This window comes from Excalfactoria chinensis, chromosome 27 (assembly GCF_039878825.1).
Source record: "Excalfactoria chinensis isolate bCotChi1 chromosome 27, bCotChi1.hap2, whole genome shotgun sequence".
NCBI lineage: Eukaryota > Metazoa > Chordata > Aves > Galliformes > Phasianidae > Excalfactoria > Excalfactoria chinensis.
In genome coordinates, this window is record NC_092851.1 from 756,802 (window position 1) to 770,445 (window position 13,644).

The following is a 13,644-nucleotide window of genomic DNA, read 5'->3' on the forward strand; positions in this document are numbered from 1 at the left end:
CAACTCTGCCTGGAGACGGGTGACGCCTCCCCCCGAAGTCGCCCCTCATTGGCCCACCCAGCCCGGCTCCGGGGTCGCTGCTGGAGCGTGGTGCCGGGTCCCCCATCGTCGGGCGGCAGCAGCCATGGGGAGCGGGCGCATCCCGGCGGCGGTGGCCGTGCTGGTGGCACTGCTGGCCCAGTCCATTCCCGAAGCTGGGAGCGCTGGGAGCTGGGAGCGGCCCTCGGGTGAGCTCGGAGCCGCGCTCGGGGCTCCGGAGGGATGGAGGGCGGGGGGCGGGAGAGCAGTGGTTGGGGGGCAGCGGGGACGGGGAGGGGGCGGGGGGTCTGGAGGGGAGCGTCTGTGAGCCCTGACCGTGCCGTCTGCCCGCAGCGTTCTTCCAGTATTCTTTTATATCGGAGTGCCACTTCCTCAACGGCACCCAGCGGGTGAGATCGGTGCAGCGGTACATCTACAACGGGCAGCAGTTCGCGCACTTCGACAGCGACGTGGGGAAATATGTGGCCGATACAACGCTGGGAGAGAGTCAGGCTGAAATATGGAATAGCGACCCCGATATTCTGGAGGATGAACGGGGTGCAGTGGACAGGCTCTGCCGGCACAACTACGAGATTCTGGAGCCCTTCACGGTGCAGAGGAGCGGTGAGTGCGGCGGGGCACAGCGCGGACGGACGGGCAGGCGCCGCGCTGTGGCGGTCGGTCCGCAGCGCTGCCGCCGTGCCCCGCAGTGCAGCCCAAGGTGAGGGTCTCGGCGCTGCAGTCGGGCTCCCTGGGCGAGAGCGACCGGCTGGCGTGCTACGTGACGGGCTTCTACCCGGCGGAGATCGAGGTGAAGTGGTTCCAGAACGGGAGGGAGGAGACGGAGCGCGTGGTGTCCACGGACGTGATGCAGAACGGGGACTGGACGTACCAGGTGCTGGTGGTGCTGGAGACCGTCCCGCGGCGCGGGGACAGCTACGAGTGCCGGGTGGAGCACGCCAGCCTGCCGCAACCCATCAGCCAGCACTGGGGTAAGGCCCGACCCTAGCGGGGGGGAAGGGCGGAGCGTCGCCCTCCGGCGCTGAGCCCCCGCCTTCGTCCCCGCAGAGCCGCCGTCGGACGCGGGCAGGAGCAAAATGCTGACGGGCGTGGGGGGCTTCGTGCTGGGGCTCGTCTTCCTGGCGCTGGGGCTCTTCATGTTTCTGCGCAGTCAGAAAGGTGAGCGCTGGGGAGCGGGGCTGAGCAGGGAGGGGGGATGGGACTGCAGTCCTGCTGACCTCGTCTCTCTATGTTTCAGGGCAACCCGTGGCTGTCGCTCCAGGTAACGTACCGTTCCTATTCCCCTTCCCGTTCCCGGCCCCGAGCTGGGCTCAGCTCTGCCCGTCTCCCCGCAGGGATGCTGAATTAGCTGCTGCTCCGCCGAGACGCTCCACCGGCACCCCCCGCACTCCCGGCCGCGGCTCTCCCTCGTGTTGCCCCACACCCTCCCTCCGTTCCGCCGCATCGCCCGCTCCGTGCCCTCCCCAAGAAGAACCCGCTCCGACGCTGTCCCGTTGTCTGCACATCCATGGGGACCTTCTGTTGTGCGACGGCAGGGGAAGGAAGCGGGCGGTCTGTGCTCTTCTATTCCGTTCAGTACCGGAAGGTGGTTTGGGTCCTTTAACCACATATACTCTTTAATTGCACCAAATGACCAGAAGGAATTGGTCTGTTGTACACGTAGGAGTGTCGGAGAGCATCGAAGAAGCGTTTCCTGTGCTCAAACAGCATTGCTTTGTTCCGCGCAGCCCCATAGGCGGCACTGTCGGCCTTGGTCTGGAGGAGCGCATTGCCCTCCCGTTGCTTCCGAGAGCAGCTGCAAGCGGAGCTCTTTGCCTTCGTTTCTTCCTTCTTGCACGGCGTGTTGGGCTCCGGGAGCAGCTCAGGTGCTGATGCACAACTTCTTCTTGCTCGTGTTTTGCAAGGCGGGTTTGGTGCAAACCCAATTCCTGCGCTGGCTGCAGTGGGAGGAGCTGAGCCCGGCGTCCCCCAGGTATGCACAGGGACCATCGCCTTGCACCTGGAACCTGCAGGGATGGACAGACAGACACACACAGACAGAGCTCAGCTGGTGGGGAATCGCAGTGCTGAAACCAAACAGAAAACCATTAAGTCAAGAGGAATCTCTTCTTCCTGCCCCACTTCTGCTGCTGAATGAACTTCTAGGACTCAAAGCGGTGCAAAGCGCCTTCCCCACATCTCCTCACCCCATAAAGCAGCACCAGAAATGCTCCCGAGGCTCAGAAATGGACATTTGAGGGCTGGAAAAGCTGCAGCTTCCAAGACAAAGATGGGAACTCACGGGTGAGAGGAAGGAGAGCGGTTCAGCCATTGCCATGGATGCTCTTGGCCTTCCCGTGTGAGGCCAACCCAGTGGGGGGAGCTGCCTTTGTGTCTCATTGCAAAGCTCTGCAAAGAGAGGGAACAGATCGTGGGATGCTTTGGGATGTTCCATTGCCTGCAGAACCCTTTCAACCAATGATCTCAGTGCTTGAAATCGCCCAATCCATTACCAAAGCTCATCATCATTAAGGCAGAGTGGCTACTTGATAGTTTTATAGCAAGACTTATCCTTTTTCCCCTTGAATTTGGAGCAGTGGACCCAACCTACCCTCAAGGCAACCACCATCCACCTCCTCAGCCCAACATCAGAAAGGAAACCCTGACAGAGCAGCCAAGAAGCCCTCAAGAGGCCAAGATCCATTGGTGGCTCTTTTGTGTCCCCCTCACCAAGTCCTCAGCGCTGTCCAACACAGCCAAGGAAGCCCCAAGAGCAGAGCAGTTGTTGTGGCTGGAAGTCCAATTGCTTTCATCCTCTGAGAAGCGGTAGCACTTTCCTCTGAATCCAATCCAGTCGAAGGGACACTGAGCACAGGGCTGGGGATGGGGCTGGAATGCCTGCACTGCCATGGACAGAGCCAAAGGGATGAGAAATGGCAGCAGTTGCGCCTTCAGAATGGCTGGTTTAAAGGATTTCCAGCCTCAAAGTGCCCTCAGGTGGAGTTCTCAGTTCTGAATGGGTGAGAAAAGAGTTCTTTTGGTCCTCCAGACCTCTGGGCTTGGTGAGATTCTTGCCAGCATCTCTTGCTTCTTGGACAACCAGTGAGAAAATGCTCATTTTATCCCCATAAATAATCCAATTTTGGGCAAGGACGGTTGCAAAGAAGCCCCAGAGATGGGGTTGGTCTTGTGGAGGAAGGTTTTCCTGCCCACTGCGATGCCCTACACTTATAGGGCACAGCTCCTTGTATGTGGTTGTGTGGGCACAGATGATCCTCCATAGGGCTCCTTAATGACAACAAAACCATTGTGGAATAGCAAGTAGTAATAATGACAATAATACCAAAGAGGTGTGTTCAGGGCATGGCTCTGCTGTTACCTTCCCTCCTGCTCCGTTCTGTGCCCCCAGAGTTGGGATATTCCCTCATTTCTTCCATTCTGGTTCTTCCACTTCACCTGCAAAGCAAAATCTTCCCCCCATCAGCAGCGCCCCACAAGCAGAGACCCATTAAGGATCCTTTGCTGGGTGCTAAAACTCATTGCAGTGACTGAAAGGAAACGCAATTCCTCCCTCGGTGGCCATGATGGTCATGCAGAAGACAGCAAGGAGAAGTGCCAGCATTGCCAGGGATAGGCAAGGAGAGAGACCTGAATGTAAATACAGTGTAATATATGGATAAACCCTCCCCTAGAATCCTCCCCCCATAAATAAACAACAAGAACAGCCACATCAGCCCCAGTCTATGGGGAAAAACAGAGCTTCCCTCCCCCCACCTCCCCCCATGCAATCACATCACCTCCCATTGCCACTCATTGTTACCCCCTGCAGTTAAACACCCCCCTCTCCTTGCAATGGGATTATCCCCATTGACTCAAAGCCAGGCTCAAGCAAAAAGATAGAACCCCAAATCCTCCCTGCTGACCCCCACCCATTGCCTGTGTCTGTTTGATGCTGGATGTAAAAATAAATGGTCACAAAATGGGCTTTTTCAAGGGGGATTTCCATTAAAAGGCAGCAGGGCAGATGGGGAAGGGGTGAGGGGAGATGCCCAGCAGCAGAGTTCCCATGCAGGACGCAGCAGTTTTGCTGCCAGCATCAGGAAGCAGCTTCCCCTCCTTTCCCTGCTGGGAAATCACTCCTTTCTGCTGCCTTTCTTCATGCTTCTCACCCCCGTGTTGCACACTTCTTCCAGCTCACAGCACACTTTGCATCCCCTCACACATCACTTTTCCCTCCCTCACAACCAGTGGCTCCTGCCTGCCTGCAAAGCAGCTGCTCAGCTCTCCTTTGCAGCCCTTCTTCCCATAGACCCCATGCAAAACCCACCTCCATCTCCATCCTTTCTTCCATTGGCAAGGGATGGGATTGCCCAATCCAAATCAAACCCATCCCTTCCACTATTCAAGCTGCCGAGCCACAGGCTGGGGGAGAATCAGCACATATCGCCTTCCTCCCTCCACCCTGATTAGCAGCCAATACACTCTGAGCCCTAAACTATCCCAACGTGGGGTCTTTAATTTCTTATGGGTACATTTAGGTGTTTATTAGCAGTGATTTCCCAGATCCTTGCTGCTTACCCCACTGTTCAGCATCACAATGCTCATTGCCACTGCTGAACCCAGAGGTTTTTCCATCCCTCAGAGAGCTGCAAGATGAGCCATGGGCCGTGGTGCCCCAAAGGGAAAGGCTGCAGGGCTGCATCTACCCCTATTGGTTGTGTTGGTGTCTGCTTCTGTTGTGATCTGAAGGCAAAACCAAGACGACCAAGTGCAGCCAACGCCATTTCCTGGCAGTGGACGCAGGCGGGTTGGTCACCAAGCAAGAAGTTGCTGCGGGACTTTGTCATTTTGGGGCTGTTGTGGTGAACTTCTGAGCCATGGATGAGGAAATGATGAGCGCTGATTCAAGGCATCCTATGGGCTGTTGGTCTCCTGCTCAGCGGCAGTGCGGTACGGGGTTCTATGTGTGGTGGGTGCTCATTGCAGGCTGGGTTTGGGCTCTTGTTCTTTGGGTTGCGGGTTGATAGTGGCTGGTGTAGGGGAGAAAAAGAAGGGCTGGGGTTGAATGAAGCCTGGGAATGGCCAGAGGTGTGATGGTTTGGGGCCAAAATCAGCCCAAATCGGGAAAGCCAATGTGAGCAAATGGAGGACGATGCATGAGATGGTGGCAAAGGCATCCTGGATCCATGTGGCACGAGGGCTGCGGAGATGCCAGTCCTGCCAGCCACCAGCTGCCCCACAGCTGGCTGGTTTCACAAGGCCTGGGGGCTGCTGAGCTTCCACCCCGTGCTCTATGGGACCTGCAGGGCCTTCCCCACCTCCAAAACCACCCATGGAGGTGATGTCCCTGTGTCCAACCCATCTCCAATGGGAGCCCATCCCGTGCTGCCTGCTGCTGTCAGCCCTCTGCACCACCTCCTTCCCCATTGGGAACTACTGGGAGCCACTGGGCAGGGTCTGGGAAGCCCAGAACTGGAGGAATCAAGAACTGCAGCCATCATGTTCTGCTTATACACAGCCTGGGAACCAATGGGAAGGGTCTGGGAGCACAAAATTGTGGAGGAAACAAAGCAACCATCAACTTCTCTGCCAACATAGAGGGTATTTAAAGAGATTAGACATGGAAATCATTATTAATGACTTAGAAATATGGTTTATTAAGAACCAAATGTCATTTTTCACACTGTTGGACTCCTCCAGGTCCTACCGTGTGCCCCCACTGGCACCAAATCTTCCTGAAAGCCTGCATGCTGGAGCTGCTGCTGCTGCTGCTGCTGCTGGTGGGGCTCAGCGTGTGGGGTGAGTGACCAGATCCCAACCACATCCGCTGCACAGGAAACCAAAGCTCTTCTGAGCAGAAAATACCTTCTTGCTGCCCAAAGCCGGGTTGGGGCTTTGCAATGGGGTTGGGGTGATCACCCAGTAATCCCAAAGCAGCACTCAATGAGAGAAACACCCCGAGCTTAAACCTGGGTGGGCGATAAAAGCATTGCTTATATGTGATTTTATATGGCTGAATTGATTTGATGCAACCAGAACCAGAAAGGGTTTGCACAAGAGCTGTAGGATCCAAGGCCAACCCTGCTTGCTTTCCAGGGGCTTGTCCCCATAGGGCCACGTCTCAGCCCACTTTGTGCCCCAAAGTCTTTCAGCAAACATCCCCACCTCCAAGCGCTGCCCTGCACTGCCCTGAGCCCAGCGGGAGGAATGGGATGGAGCTGAGTGAGAAGAGCTCCATTGAGCAGTACTTCTGCCAGCAGACATGGAACAGCTCTGCAGGTAATGGCCTTGCCAAGGCAATCCTCCTGGCTGGGATTTCTCCCACCTGCAGATGCTGACGGCTCTTTCTCTCCAGCCCCTGCTGCCTGCCTGCTCTGCCCCCAGTTCTGGAGGCTTGTAGGGGACCGATGCTACGGGCTTTCCATGGCAAAGGGGATCTGGACACGAGCTCAAAAGGAGTGTGAATATCAGCAGTCTCAGCTGGTGGTGCTCCGGAACGTGGCAGAAAAGGTCAGCATAGAGCAGGGAACTGGAAGGGACCTGAAAAGGTGTGGGTTTGGTGGGAGAAAAGTGCTCTGGAATGACTGGGTGTCAGCAGGAGGGTCAGTGTTTCCAAACCCAAATGGGGCTGAAGCATCAGCAGAGGGGTTGTGCTCTGGATGATGGCCTTTAGGGTGAGGGGTCAGCACATGGCAGTAGGCACATGGGGTTGTGGGTCAGGCTCATTGGGGTTGGGCTCGTTACTGTATAAGAGCATCAGGGTTGAGGTTCGGGGTGGGCACATGGGGGTTGTGTCCCCTTCCCACCCTTCCAACAGGATGAAGGATGGAAGCAGAGCTCAGGTGGTCACAGCGGTGCCACCATCTTTGATTGAAGCCATTCCCACCCATTGAGCTACATGAGAGCCAGGCAGCATTCCAAGCATGGCTGCTGTCTGCATCCCATCTGCTGGGGGTCCAACAAGGCAGACTTGGTGGCCCTGCACCCCAGCAGCCCCTTGCAGAAGGATTTTGGTGCCATTTTTACAGGAGGAGCTGAAGGAAATGGCAGGTGTGGGGAATCAGCCGGTGTGGATTGGATTACAAGTGTCCGGCAATGAATGGCAATGGGTGGACAAGTCGTCCTTCAACAGCACAGAGTGAGTGTTTGTGCAAGCATTGCCTGCCTCCTTCAAGGCGGGTGTTTTGGGTGCCAACAGGCTTCTTTGGCAGCTTTGGTCACCTTCCCGTGGTGGAGAATCACTGCGGGACCTTCAAGAACAGCCAAGTGGAGGAGGATGAGTGTAACGGTGAACACGAGTGGGTCTGCCAGAAAGAACCTCGACGTCTCCAGCCATAATGTGTAGGAGATGGAGGGGAACGCAGCCCCTCCCCCTGCTGTATGCCCACCCCAAAAGCCCCAAGCATTGGGGTGAAGCTCTGCAATACGGCTCTGGAAGGAGTTTGGGGCGTGCAAAGCCCAGCACTGCCCGGGCACACGGGGGGACATCACTGTATGCGCTCATGCAATCGGCTCATCATCCAGTGTTATTTCTTGCCAAAATGAATACATGAATGAATAAATCATGGCTTGCTGTTCACGCAGAATGCATCTGTTTGGCCCGTTCCCACTCTGCTTCATTTCCCATGGGATGGTGGGACGGTGAAAGAGTGTCAGGAACTACCGCTGAGCCCAGCTCTGCCTGGAGACGGGTGAAGCCTCCCCGCGACGCCTCCCCTTATTGGCCCTTCTTGCCCGGCCCCGGGCTGGGTGCTGGCGTAGGGTGCCGGGTCCCCCATCGTCGGGCGGCAGCAGCCATGGGGAGCGGGCTTGTCCCGGCGGCGGTGGCCGTGCTGGTGGCACTGCTGGCCCAGTCCATTCCCGAAGCTGGGAGCGCTGGGAGCTGGGAGCGGCCCTCGGGTGAGCTCGGAGCCGCGACGCGTTGACGGCGCTGCGTCCCCCCCTGGAGACACCCCCGGAGCCCTTCTGGCCGTGCGCGGTTCTCGGGGCAACGGAGGGATGGAAGGCGGGGGGCGGGAGAGCAGTGGTTGGGGGGCAGCGGGGACGGGGAGGGGGCGGGGGGTCTGGAGGGGAGCGTCTGTGAGCCCTGACCGTGCCGTCTGCCCGCAGCGTTCTTCCAGTATGCTTTTATAGCGGAGTGCCACTTCCTCAACGGCACCGAGCGGGTGAGATCGGTGCAGCGGTACATCTACAACGGGCAGCAGTACGTGCACTTCGACAGCGACGTGGGGAAATATGTGGCCGATACAACGCTGGGAGAGCAGAATGCTGAGGACTGGAACAGCCAGACCGAGGAACTGGAGTTTCGAATGAATGAGGTGGACACGTACTGCCGGCGCAACTACGGGGAGGTTGAGCCCATCACGGTGCAGAGGAGCGGTGAGTGCGGCGGGGCACAGCGCGGACGGACGGGCAGGCGCCGCGCTGTGGCGGTCGGTCCGCAGCGCTGCCGCCGTGCCCCGCAGTGCAGCCCAAGGTGAGGGTCTCGGCGCTGCAGTCGGGCTCCGTGGGCGAGAGCGACCGGCTGGCGTGCTACGTGACGGGCTTCTACCCGGCGGAGATCGAGGTGAAGTGGTTCCAGAACGGGAGGGAGGAGACGGAGCGCGTGGTGTCCACGGACGTGATGCAGAACGGGGACTGGACGTACCAGGTGCTGGTGGTGCTGGAGACCGTCCCGCGGCGCGGGGACAGCTACGAGTGCCGGGTGGAGCACGCCAGCCTGCCGCAACCCATCAGCCAGCACTGGGGTAAGGCCCAACCCTTGGGGGGGGGGGGAAAGCGGAGCGTCGTCCCCCCGTCACTGAGCCCCCTTTTATGTCCCGCAGAGCCGCCGTCGGACGCGGGCAGGAGCAAAATGCTGACGGGCGTGGGGGGCTTCGTGCTGGGGCTCGTCTTCCTGGCGCTGGGGCTCTTCATGTTTCTGCGCAGTCAGAAAGGTGAGCGCTGGGGAAAGGGGCTGAGCAGGGGGGAGGGGGTTAGGACCACTCTGACCTCGTCTCGCTGTGTTTCAGGGCAACCCGTGGCCACCGCTCCAGGTAACGTCCATTTCCCATTCCCGCTCCCATTCCCGGCCCCGAGCTGGTCTCAGCTCTGCCCGTCTCCCCGCAGGGATGCTGAATTAGCTGCTTCTCCGCCGTTCCGCTCCACCGGCACCCCCCGCACTCCCGGCCGCGGCTCTCCCTCGTGTTGCCCCCCCACCATCCCCCCGTTCCGCCGCATCGCCCGCTCCGTGCCCTCCCCAAGAAGAAGCCGTTCCGACGCTGTCCCGTTGTCTGCACATCCAGGGGAACCTTCTGATGTGCGTCGGCAGGGGAAGGAAGCGGGCGGTCTGTGCTCTTCTATTCCGTTCAGTGCCAGAAGGTGGTTTGGGTCCTTTAACTAAATATACTCTTTTATGGCATCAAATGGCCAGAAGGAATTGCTCTGTGGTACACGCAGGAGTGGTGGAGAGAATAGAATAAGCGTTTCCTGTGCGCAAACAGCATTGCTTTGTTCCGCGCAGCCCCATAGGCGGCACTGTCGGCCTTGGTCTGGAGGAGCGTATTGCCCTCCCGTTGCTTCCGAGAGCAGCTGCAAGCGGAGCTCTTTGCCTTCGTTTCTTCCTTCTTGCGCGGCGTGTTGGGCTCCGGGAGCAGCTCAGGTGCTGATGCACAAGTTCTTCGTGCTCGTGTTTTGCAAGGCGGGTTTGGTGCAAACCCAATTCCTGCGCTGGCTGCAGTGGGAGGAGCTGAGCCCGGCGTCCCCCAGGTATGCACAGGGACCATTGCCTTGCACCTGGAACCTGCAGGGATGGACAGACAGACACACACAGACAGAGCTCAGCTGGTGGGGAATCGCAGTGCTGAAACCAAACAGAAAACCATTAAGTCAACAGGAATCTCTTCTTCCTGCCCCACTTCTGCTGCTGAATGAACTTCTAGGACTCAAAGCGGTGCAAAGCGCCTTCCCCACATCTCCTCACCCCATAAAGCAGCACCAGAAATGCTGCCGAGGCTCAGAAATGGACATTTGAGGGCTGGAAAAGCTGCATCTTCCAAGACAAGGATGGGAACTCACGGGTGAGAGGAAGGAGAGCGGTTCAGCCATTGCCATGGATGCTCTTGGCCTTCCCGTGTGAGGCCAACCCAGTGGGGGGAGCTGCCTTTGTGTCTCATTGCGAAGCTCTGCAAAGAGAGGGAACAGATCGTGGGATGCTTTGGGATGTTCCATTGCCTGCAGAACCCTTTCAACCAATGATCTCCGTGCTTGAAATCACCCAATCCTTTACCGAAGCTCATCATCACAGAATCACAGAATCACAGAATTATAGGGGTTGGAAGGGACCTCTAGAGATCATCGAGTCCAACCCCCCTGCCAAAGCAGGCTCCCTACACCACGTCGCACAGGTAGGCGTCCAGGCGAGTCTTGAATATCTCCAGAGAAGGAGACTCCACCACCTCCCTGGGCAGCCTGTTCCAGTGCTCCGTCACCCTCACTGTAAAGAAGTTCTTGCGCACATTCGTGCGGAACTTCCTATGCTGAAGTTTCAGCCCATTTCCCCTAGTCCTGTCCCCACGCACTACTGAAAAGAGACCAGCCTCGCCACTATAGCTCCCACACCTCAGGTATTTATAAACCTGGATCAAGTCCCCTCTCAGCCTTCTTTTCTCAAGGCTAAACAGACCCAGTTCCCTAAGTCTCTCCTCGTAGGGGAGATGGTCCAGGCCCTTCACCATCTTTGTGGCCCTCCGCTGGACTCTTTCCAAGAGATCCCTGTCTTTTTTGTACTGGGGAGCCCAGAACTGGACACAGTATTCCAGATGAGGCCTCACCAGGGCAGAGTAGAGGGGGAGGATCACCTCCCTTGACCTGCTGGCTACGCTCTTTTTAATGCACCCCAGAATGCCATTGGCCTTTTTGGCTACAAGGGCACACTGCTGGCTCATGGCCAACCTGTCGTCCACCAGGACGCCCAGGTCCCTCTCAGCAGAGCTCCTCTCCAGCAGGTCTTCCCCCAACCTGTACTGGTGTATGCAATTATTTCTACCGAGATGCAAGACTCTACACTTGCTTATGTTAAACCTCATCCGGTTTCTTACTGCCCAGCTCTCCAGTCTGTCCAGGTCTCTCTGAATGGCTGCACAGCCTTCAGGCGTGTCAGCCAATCCTCCCAGCTTCGTGTCATCATCACCGAATTACAGAATTGTAGGGGTTGGAAGGGACCTCTAGAGATCATCGATTCCAACCCCCCTGCCAAAGCAGGTTCCCTACACCACGTCGCACAGGTAGGCATCCAAGCGGGACTTGAATATCTCCAGAGAAGGAGATTCCACAACAAACAAGCTCAGGCATTGGGTATATCTGATCCTACCCTCCCAGCTGAATTAGATGTTCATGTCCTAGGGGCACTGACATCCCTCATCACGCCATGAATTGGGCCAGACTCAAATCTTTTACCTCTGATGTCTCAGGCATCGAGGCCCGAGACACTTGAGGCGGCCTCTTTTTCCTATTCGGAACAATGAAATCCTCTAGATTCCAGGTTACAGAATCACACAGAATCACAGAATCACAGAATTATAGGAGTTGGAAGGGACCTCTAGAGATCATAGAGTCCAACCCCCCTGCCAAAGCAGCTCCCTACACCACGTTGCACAGGTAGGCGTCCAGGCGGGTCTTGAATATCTCCAGAGAAGGAGACTCCACCACCTCCCTGGGCAGCCTGTTCCAGTGCTCCGTCACCCTCACCGTAAAGAAGTTCTTGCGCACATTCGTGCGGAACTTCCTATGCTGAAGTTTCAGCCCATTGCCCCTAGTCCTGTCCCCACGCACTACTGAAAAGAGACCAGCCTCACCACTATGGCTCCCACACCTCAGGTATTTATAAAACTGGATCAAGTCCCCTCTCAGCCTTCTTTTCTCAAGGCTAAACAGGCCCAGTTCCCTAAGTCTCTCCTCATAGGGGAGATGCTCCAGGCCCTTCACCATCTTTGTGGCCCTCCGCTGGACTCTTTCCAAGAGATCCCTGTCTTTTTTGTACTGGGGAGCCCAGAACTGGACACAATATTCCAGATGAGGCCTCACCAGGGCAGAGTAGAGGGGGAGGATCACCTCCCTTGACCTGCTGGCTACGCTCTTTTTAATGCACCCCAGTATGCCATTGGCCTTTTTGGCTACAAGGGCACACTGCTGGCTCATGGCCAACCTGTCATCCACCAGGATGCCCAGGTCCCTCTCAGCAGAGCTCCTCTCCAGCAGGTCTTCCCCCAACCTGTACTGGTGCATGCAATTATTTCTACCTAGGTGCAAGACTCTACACTTGCTTATGTTAAACCTCATCCAATTTCTTACTGCCCAGCTCTCCAGCCTGTCCAGGTCTCTCTGAATGGCCGCACAGCCTTCAGGTGTGTCAGCCAATCCTCCCAACTTCGTGTCACCAGCAAACTTGCTGAGGGTGGTCACTATCCCCTCATCAAGGTCGTTGATGAAGATGTTGAACAAGACCGGACCCAGCACAGACCCCTGGGGGACACCACTAGTCACAGGCCTCCAGCCGGACACCGCACCGCCAACGACAACCCTCTGCACTCTGCCAGTCAGCCAATTCTCGATCCACTTCACCGTCCACTCATCTATCCCATACTTCCTCAGCTTTGTTATAAGGATGTCATGGGGGACCGTATCAAAAGCCTTACTGAAATCAAGGTAGACTACATCTACCGCTCTCCCCCCGTCCACCCAGCTAGTGACATCTTCATAAAAGGCCACCAGGTTGGTCGAGCACGACCTCCCCTTGGTGAACCCATGCTGAGTACTCCTGATAACCTCCTTTTCTCCCAGTTGCCTGGCGGTGGCATCCAGCACAAGCTGTTCCATCACCTTCCCTGGGACAGAGGTGAGGCTGACTGGCCTATAATTACCCGGGTCATCCTTCTTGCCCTTTTTGAAGACTGGGGTGACACTGGCCATCCTTCAGTCTTCAGGCACCTCCCCAGTTCTGCAAGACCTCTGAAAAATTACAGAGAGCGGCTTAGCAATAACCTCCGCCAGCTCTCTCAGCACCCGCGGGTGCACCCCATCAGGTCCCATGGATTTATGGACATTAATGTTTCCTAAGCACTCATGGACCACCTCTTCCCTGACTAAAGGGAAATCTCCCATTCCCCAGATTCTCTCATCAACCACCGGGGTCTGGGATTCCTGCGGGAGAGCCCTTTCACTAAAGACAGAGGCAAAGAAGGTGTTCAGTATTTCTGCCTTCTCAGCATCCCCCGTTACCAGAACACCCCCCTCACTTAGTATGGGGCCCACATTCTCCCTAGCCTTCCTTTTGCTGTTAATGATCTTAAAAAGGCCTTTTTTATTATCCTTTATCTCCTTAGCTAGATTCAGCTCCAGGTGGGCTTTAGCCTTCCTGGTCGCATCTCGGCAGTCCCTGACTACATTCTTATATTGTTCCCAAGTGGTCAGACCCTTTTTCCACATATCGTGTACTTTCTTCTTTCTGTGGAGCTTGCACATGAGTTCCTTACTCATCCACGCAGGTCTCCTGGCACCTTTTCCCGACTTCTTAGTTACAGGGACGCACCGATCCTGAGCCTGGAAGAGGAGCCGTTTGAATGCTAGCCAGCTCTCACAGGCCCCCTT

At 56.8% G+C, this 13,644-nt stretch overlaps 3 protein-coding genes across 3 annotated transcripts; all 3 read left to right on the top strand.

The window, feature by feature from the left end:
- Positions 1–74: 74 nt before the first annotated feature.
- Positions 75–4,892, top strand: LOC140263010 (class II histocompatibility antigen, B-L beta chain-like). The gene is made up of 6 exons (XM_072357743.1): positions 75–227; positions 373–642; positions 729–1,010; positions 1,087–1,197; positions 1,277–1,300; positions 4,768–4,892. Exons 1-6 carry the CDS (start codon positions 125–127, stop codon positions 4,890–4,892), a joined length of 915 nt encoding a protein of 304 aa, XP_072213844.1. The 5' UTR covers positions 75–124.
- Positions 4,893–4,895: 3 nt separating this feature from the next.
- Positions 4,896–7,356, top strand: LOC140263120 (uncharacterized). Its single transcript, XM_072357870.1, is given in 9 exon segments — positions 4,896–4,965; positions 5,261–5,385; positions 5,745–5,798; positions 6,403–6,528; positions 6,836–6,884; positions 6,887–6,969; positions 6,971–7,039; positions 7,041–7,156; positions 7,230–7,356. Coding segments are annotated over 9 exon segments (819 nt in total).
- Positions 7,357–7,814: 458 nt separating this feature from the next.
- On the top strand, positions 7,815–9,220 carry LOC140263097 (class II histocompatibility antigen, B-L beta chain-like). The gene is made up of 6 exons (XM_072357844.1): positions 7,815–7,917; positions 8,128–8,397; positions 8,484–8,765; positions 8,844–8,954; positions 9,030–9,053; positions 9,127–9,220. The coding sequence occupies exons 1-6, from the start codon at positions 7,815–7,817 to the stop codon at positions 9,138–9,140; spliced, it is 804 nt and encodes a 267-aa protein (XP_072213945.1). The 3' UTR covers positions 9,141–9,220.
- The last annotated feature ends 4,424 nt before the right edge of the window (positions 9,221–13,644 follow it).